An 8,444-nucleotide genomic window follows, 5' to 3' on the forward strand; every position below is an offset into this window, starting at 1 on the left:
AAAAAAAAAAAAAAAAAAATCATCAATTTAATTATGAGATATAAGTTGCTTAGAATAAGATTCATTATTTTAAGTGAATTCAGTGAGGTTTATTAAATGAAATTATGTAACCAGCACCACATTCATGCTTACAGAGCACTTCCATTGCCTCAGAATTCCCTTTAATCCCGTCTTAGTCAGTTTGTACTAACTCTGCTGGCTGATCCTCTTTTATTTATATGGTATCATAAAGTACAGTACTTCTTTGTTTGTTTTGAGACATGGTCTCACTATGTAGTTGAGACTGACCTGGAACTCACTATGTAGCCCAGGCTGGTCTCGGACTCACAGCAATCCTCCTGCCTCAGCCTCACAAGTGCTGGGATTACAGGCGTGTGCCACCACACCCAGCCAGTACAATACATTTGAATCACCTTTCTTTTACTTGACATTTTAGGTTTGTCTGTGTTGTTTCCATAGTTAGTTTTTTTTTGTTTTTTTTTTGTTTTTTTTTGTTTTTTTAGTAGAACCAGGGACCACTCTCACTTATGCTTAAGTTAGGTATAGTGCCACTGAGCTAAATCCCTAGCCTCCCATAGTTCTTTGTACAGAGTCCATTCTGTAGCTTATTTCCATACCCCTACTTCCGTTTCTTCCTCCTTCTCCTTCACCTCCTTTCTTCTTTTTCTTTTTTTTGAGATATTGTCTTCCTACATACATTCCAAGCTGGCTTTGAACTCATGATCCCCCTTCCTTAAGCTGCTAAGTGCTAGAATTACATGCATGTGCTATCTCAAGCCCAGCTGTGTTTCTACAATTTTGCTATTGTAAATATTGCTTTTCTGTGCAAGTCTTGTGCCTTGTTTTATTTGTTTGTTTGTTTGTACTGGGGATTGAATTAGGACCAGGCAGGTGCTGTGCTGCTGAGCTAAATACCTGACCCTATTTTTTTGTTTTGTTTTGTTTTTTGAGATAGGGTCTCACTGTGTAGTTCAGACTGCTCTGGAACTCACTGTGTAGCCCAGGTTGGTCTCGAACTCACAATAGTTCAGACTGCTCTGGAACTCACTGTGTAGCCCAGGTTGGTCTCGAACTCACAGCAGTCCTCTGGCCTCAGCCTTCCGAGTGCTGGGATTACAGGTGTGTGCCGCCATGCCCGGCTCCTATTTTTTTTTGTTTTTATTTTTAAATGTTTTATTTTTGAGGTACTGAGGATTGAACCTACATCATCTTTTACAGTGAGCTAGCTCCTCAGCCCTTTTTATTTTTTATTATGAGTCAGGATCTTGCTAAGTTTCCCAGACTGGGCTCAAATTTTGACCCTCCTCCTTCAGCCTTCCATTGTGCTGGGATTATAGACATGTACCACCAGGTCCAGCTGAATCCCTTGTTTTAACTTTATTTAAAAATTAAGTTGCTTTCATTTACTTTCAGTTTCTATGTGGAAAGTGTAATTGCTGGATCATCTGATAGTTCTATGAATAATATTTTGAAAAATACCTTGTTTTTAAAGGGCGTTTTAGTTAGGTTTAGCAGTTCCTCTCATTACTTTGATGCTATGGGTCCTCTGACTTTCCCTGTTGCTTTTTGTGAAATTTATTGGTATAATTGTTACCATTCTTAAAGCAGTTTTGCTTTTCTCTTGATCTACATTTAAATTTTTTCTTTCATTTTTTTCTGTACTATATGTTTATATGTGAATTTCTTTTATGTGGTTGAAAATTATTGAATTTGTATTTATCTTCTAAGCTCCGAATTCTCTTTAGAGCTGATCTGCTTAACCATACTGTGGACCTTAGGGATATTGGATTAGATCAAGTATTTAATTATTTCTTGGTTCATTCCAGTTATTTTTTCTTTCAGATTTTAGAATTTGTAGTTACGCAGTAGACTCCAGCTATAAAGAATACAGTGTTGTTGTATGTCTTTATTTTGGGGGGTATTTTTGGGGGAGGTGTTTGCTTGTTCTTTTGTTTTTTTGAGATTGAGATTGACCTGAAACTTCCTATGTAGCCCTGGCTGGTCTCAAACTCACAACGATCCTCTTGCCTCAGCCTCCCAAGTGTTGGGATTATAGGTGTGCTCCACCAGGCTGTTGTACATCTTTAAATGAAATTCGAGAATCTGAGAATCCATTGTATCTCCTTGTAGTTAGTTTCTCTCATAGTAATTCATCTAAATGTTGATTTCTTGGAATTCTATTCTATCTGTAAAACTCTTTAATTTTGGGTATGATTTTTTTTTTTAACTTCTGCCAAATTGAAATTGGTGTGGTTAGTGGTTTAATAATGAGTCATAAAATAGTTCTTAGTGCTTGGATTATGCCCATGATTTAGTGAGTAACTTTGTGACCCTCTTACTGTTTTCTTCTAGATATGACACGCCAACTTCTAAAAAGAAAGTACGAATTAAAGACCGCAATAAACTCTCTACAGAGGAACGCCGAAAGTTGTTTGAGCAAGAAGTGGCTCAGCGGGAGGCTCAGAAACAGCAGCAGCAGCTGCAGAATCTGGGAATGACATCACCACTGCCCTATGACTCTCTTGGCTATAATGCCCCCCATCACCCCTTTGCTGGATACCCACCAGGCTATCCCATGCAGGCCTACGTGGATCCCAGCAACCCCAATGCTGGAAAGGTGCTTCTGCCCACGCCCAGCATGGACCCTGTGTGTTCTCCTGCTCCTTATGATCATGCTCAGCCCTTGGTGGGACATTCTACAGAACCCCTTGCTGCCCCTCCACCGGTGTCAGTGGTGCCACATGTGGCAGCCCCTGTGGAAGTGTCCAGTTCACAATATGTGGGCCAGAGTGATGGTGTGGTACACCAAGACTCCAGTGTTGCTGTCATGCCAGTACCAACCCCAGGCCCAGTCCAGGGACAGAATTACAGTGTTTGGGATTCAAATCAACAATCTGTCAATGTACAGCAGCAGTACTCTCCTGCACAATCTCAAGCAACCATATATTATCAAGGACAGACATGTCCAAGTGTTTATGGTGTGACATCTCCTTATTCACAGACAGCTCCACCAATTGTACAGGTATCTAATTCTACTACCTTTTCTTTTTTCGTACCTGAGATTGAACTCAGGACCTTGTGCTTGCGAGGCAGGTGGCAGAACCACTTAGCTAAATCCTCGGCCCTTTACCTTTTTTTCTGAGTCTGTCTGTGGATTTATGAAATCTGGTACAAAGGACAAAAGTCCTGCCATGGATTACTTGAATGTATGTATATACATATATACTTAATCTTAGCCAAAAGGCCAAGAAGTGATCATTTATATGTGTGTGTGTGTGTGTGTGTGTGTGTGTGTTTGTGTGTATACACACACCACACATAAAGTATATATAATATTTCTTCCCTCGGTGCTAAGGATTGAATGCAGGGCCTTATGCATGTGGGCCAGGAATTCAGAAGCAAGCTTTGGTGGGTGGTTCTGCCTAAGGGTCTTTCATGAGATTTAAGTCAGATTCTTAACTTGGGCTACACTCATCTGAAAGCTAGGTTGGGAATGGAGTATTTGTTTTCCACCTCATTCCTGGGTCCCTAATAAGTCTCATATCCTCATTGCTTAGGTTTCTCAATAGGGCTACTTACTAAATTATCCACTATTTCCCCTAAAGCAATTGATAGCTGAGTGGAGAAATGACCAGCTGCAGAAACTGCAGTATTTTATTATGTAATTTTAAAAGTGAGCCCTGCTTGGTGGTACACACCTGTCATCCTAGCACTTGGGAAGCTAAGGCAGGATTGCTGAGTATTCAAGGTCAGCCTAGGCTACATAGTGAGAACTTGTCTCCAAAAAAAAAAATAGTAGTATTGGTATGTAGGAGATTGAGTGTCAGGAGATGGTGATTGTGAGGGGTCATCATGCTAGAGGCTTGACAACTATTACTGTATAGTGAAAATAATTTGGTTATTAACTTTTTTTTTTTAAACAGGATCTCACTGTGTAGTTCAGATTGCCATGGAACTTAATATGTAGCCCAGGCTGGCCTTGAACTCACAGCGACCCTTCTGCCTCAGCCTCCTGAGTGCTGGGATTACAGGCTTGTGCCACCATGCCCAGCAATTGTTTTTCATTTTTGCTTATAAATAGTGAATTACGTAGATTATTCTGTATTCCTTCCAGATGAGAACCCTTTTATGGCTTGTCCTTTTTGGCTTTAGACCTAGTTTGTACATTATTCCCTTCTGCTCTCTACCCTATCCCATGAACCTAGGGCCTTCATACAAAGCTTTGTCCCCAGCCCTTTTTATTTTGAGACTAGGTATTCATAAATTGCCCAGGCTGGGCACAAATTTATGATCCTCCTGCCTCAGACCTCCACAAGAGTGCTCAGATTACAGATGTGCATCATCATGCCGCGCTTTTTTTTTTCCAATACCCGGGATTGAACACAGGCTCTTGCACTTGCAAGGTAGTTGCGGCGCCACTGAGCTAAATCCTTGGCTAGAATGGTTTTTATACTGAGTCTGAGGTTATTTTTTGGTAAGAAATAATAATGAATTTGAAAGGTAAGAATACTGATTTTATATTTCAAAGTATGTTTTATGAGTTTTTAAGTCAGATTTTTTTCCCCAAGAAAATAAAGCAGTACATTAACCTTAAAGAAAAAATAAAAAGGACAAAAACATCATTTTTATCACATTCTTGAGTCCTTCCCATCACTTGTTTGTTTTTGTTTGGGTTTTTTGAGACAGGGTCTTGCTTTGTAGTTCAAGCTAGCCCTGAACTCGCTCACTATGCAGCCCAGGCTGGCCTGGCTCACAGCAATCCTCCTGCCTCAGCCTCTGGAGTGCTGGGATTTTATAGGTATGCGCCACCATGCTCAGCTTTCCTGTCAGTTTAAAGATGAATTATTGTGGATACAGAAGAATTCAAACAGTGTTTCCTGCACGTAACACTTGCAGAAGTAAAAGTTACTATTTAATACTGAATATATTTGTGATAAAGCTATACAAAAAATGTTTTTTGAGAAAGGGTCTCACTGTGTTGCCTAGTTGGTTTCCTAATGGACAAGCTCTACTAATTCTCCCACCTGAGCCTCCTTGGTAGATGGGGTTACAGATGCAAACCACTGTGCCAGGCTCACATTTTTCTGTTTTGTTTTTTGAGACAGGTCTCAAAGACTGAGCTGGAACTCACTATGTAGCTCAGGCTGGTCTTGAACTCAACAGCGATCCTTCTGCCTCAGCCTCCTGAGTGCTGGGATTACAGGTGTGCGCCACCAAGCCCGGCCTCAAATATTTTTTAAATGACCATAACAAAGTGTCCTTTAAGTCCTAGAACCTTAGCAGAATTATACTTCTCATTTTTTATGATTTCTTTAACCTGTGTTCATGTATCTTAGGTATTCGTAGTCTTGAATATTATGTTTTCCTACTTAATGTGACTTTTTCCACATTACTGTGTGTCTTTGTATATGTGTGTGTATATATATATGCTACATATACACGTTTTAATAGTTGTATTTCCCATTTGCCTATAATCTATTTCCCTGGAGTAGTCATTTAAATGGAAAGATTTTTTTCATAATTGTAAGTGGTACTGCATTGAACTTTTAAAATATTGTTTTTTTCCCATTAGCTTGTCTTAATTTACAGAATACTTGGATCCAGTGTGTTTTTTTTGTTTTTTTTTTTTTTTTTTTTGGTACCAGGGATCTAACTCAGGACCTTGCACTTCTAATGTGGCATTTTCATACATGTAGCATATTTTTATCATATCCATTTTCCCCATTATCTTTCCTTATATCCCCTTCTCCTATCCTCTTCCTCCCTTCCTCTTGTCTAGTAGTGATTTTTATTTTCCTTTTTTTTTTTAGATTTTGTTTTGTATTTAGATCCCCCATATCAGGGAAAACACTGCAATACTTGACTTTCTAAATCTGACTTACTTTGCTTACCATGTGAAGTTTCTTAATTTTTGGTTATTTCGTTGCATTTTTTTTGTTTAAAGTTTGACTTGAATATTATAATGCTTTTTTAAGGCTAATAAGAAAATAGACATTATCAGCACCAGAACTGAATTTTCTTTGTATATATACATATACACATTTGTATGATTAATTCTGCCTCCTATAGAATGTCTTACGAGGTTTTTTTTTCCTACTGTGAATGCACTCAGGACTTCACACTTGCCAGTCAGGTACAGTGCCGCTGAGCTACATCCTTGCCCTGAGATTTTTTTCTTTAAGACAGGGTCTCAGTCAGTAGCCCAGGCTGACTTTGAACTCACTCTGCCTGCTGTAGCCTTCAGAGTGCTGGGATTATAGGTATCTGACACCAAACCTGGTTGTTTTAGAAATCTTAAACATGTTGGGTCCTAACTTGTCCTGCTTTATCTTGCCATATTCTTTCTTAGACCAAGCCATTAGTTTTGAGAGTTTTTTACCCTGAAAAAATGTATCAGAGGTACAATAAATATAGTTTACGTAAGGGCTGGGGAATGCAACTCAATAGTAGAGCACTTGCCTAACATGTACAAGGCCCCTGGGTTCAGTCCTCAGCTTTAAAAAAAAAAAAGTTTTGCAGTGGACCCTTGAGTTATGATCAACCTGACATACAAACAATTTAGGTTATGACTGGCATTTTAGTTTTAACTTATGACTAAAGTCTTGTTATGACCTGAATGCCAGCCATTTGTGCTCCCAGATGGTCTTAGATACAGATTTAACTCTTACAGAGTTCTGGAAGGAACATTACAACATCCTTTCCTCTGTGGGGTTAATTGAAAAATCCTGAGTCAGTGTCTCTCTAAGGACACCGAAATCTGCCTGTACACAGGAGAGAGAGAGACTGAAGGCTGTGTAGAGGAGCCTAAGCCTTCCATTCACCAACTTGAGTTACACCCAGTCCTCGCGAATGAGTTAAGTTTGTAAGTCAAGGGTCCACTGTACTTCCACTACCATTCCTATTCTTGAAGTATGTCTTCAATTTCAGTGTTAGTGCCAAAGCAACATAACTGGAATATCTATTAAAGACTCCTCAGTTAAAAGCCCAGTGGTTATATAGTTGTGCTTACAAAACAGTATTTGAGGCCTGGGGATTTAGCTCAGTGGTATGGCCACCTGCTCTGCAAGTGCAAGGTCACAAGTTCGATCCCTGGTACCAAAAAAAAAAAAAAAAAAATCTGTATTTTATATCCCAATAAGCAAACAATTTCTCTTAAGTTTATTTATCAGCAGTAAGACTCAAGCATCACAGTTTTGTTTTCAGTCTTTTCAGTGGGTCTCTATCAAGTAATTCTTATTAATTCCATAATCTACTTTATGTATACTTGAGTAATAGGTATATGGACTACTATGATTTAGTTTGTCCTTTTCTCTCCCAGAAACATTAGTTGGTCAGAGATGATTTGGGTATTGAAAAACAGAATATATTGATCATGTGTATTTTGAGATCTAGTTCATTATCTATTATGTGACTTGGAGATAGTCACTTATATCCTTTTTTGAGTGTTAGTTTTCCCATCTATAAAATGAGCAGAATGTCTCGCCATGGTTGAGATTTGCATGAGATACTAACAATAATTAAAAGCACCATATATCTTGTGTGTGTGTGTGTGTGTGTGGTACTGGAGATTGAATTCAGGACCTTATGCTTGTGAGTTAGGCACAGCACCACTGAGCTAAATCTCCAGCCCAAAAGAGCATCATATATCTTGAAAGTTATCATTCACTTACCTTAATAATGTTGAAGGAGTATTGACATTAATGGACTATGAAATACAGCTGAGTTAAGCTCTCTGGTGAGTAGTCCAAAGATGTGACCTCCATGAAGAATCTTTGAGATCTTTGTCGTTCAAGTATCAACCATACCGACCCAGGCTGCTGAGAATTTGCGGGCTGTAGTACCCTTAATGATGAAATAACATGTAACATGATTTAAAATTGTGTCATGTGTATGTATGTATGTACACATTCAATGTAATTTTCCAACAAATGTGTTATCAGAAGGCAACTTTGACCTTTTAACATAACTGCATATTAAATATAAAAGCTTTTGTGGTTTTTAGCTGTATTGGGGTTTGGACCTGGGGCCTCATGCATGCTAAGCAAGAGCTCTACTGCTGAACAACATCCAAAATTGAACTTCAGCAGAGGTCATTTGATACATAGTGATCTTGGCACATTAATAAGTGACCTATTCTTACAAAGTTATCACATCTCAAAATATTGAGTGCTCGATTATAGTTTTTCACTTTATACAGTGAAGTGATTCAGATACAATTTTTTTTGTCCCTAGAAGTGAGGCATAAAAAAGTATGTTTCCCTTTGTAATTGCCACTGAAAACCACATTTTAAAGGTATTTCTAGCTGGGTATGGTGATGCATGCCTGTAATTCCAGCACTTGGGAGGCTGAGGCAGGAGGATTGCTGTGAGTTCGAGACCAGCCTGAGCTACATAGTGAATTCCAGGTTAGTCTCAAAAAAAAAAAAAAAAAAAAAAAAAGAGAA

At 38.7% G+C, this 8,444-nt stretch overlaps 1 protein-coding gene across 2 annotated transcripts in view; it reads left to right on the top strand.

Moving 5' to 3' along the window:
- Positions 1–8,444, top strand: part of Setd2 (SET domain containing 2, histone lysine methyltransferase) — a 113,544-nt gene that overhangs the window by 75,048 nt on the left and 30,052 nt on the right. Inside the window, exon 15 of one of the 2 annotated variants that reach the window (XM_010624335.3) lies at positions 2,353–3,022. In XM_010624335.3, the coding sequence (XP_010622637.1) occupies positions 2,353–3,022 (670 nt within the window). Of the gene's footprint in view, positions 1–2,352; positions 3,023–8,444 lie in introns of those variants that run through there. The other variant, XM_033762615.1, reaches the window with a different exon arrangement.

This window comes from Fukomys damarensis, unplaced genomic scaffold (assembly GCF_012274545.1).
Source record: "Fukomys damarensis isolate Sample0158 unplaced genomic scaffold, DMR_v1.0_HiC HiC_scaffold_12, whole genome shotgun sequence".
NCBI lineage: Eukaryota > Metazoa > Chordata > Mammalia > Rodentia > Bathyergidae > Fukomys > Fukomys damarensis.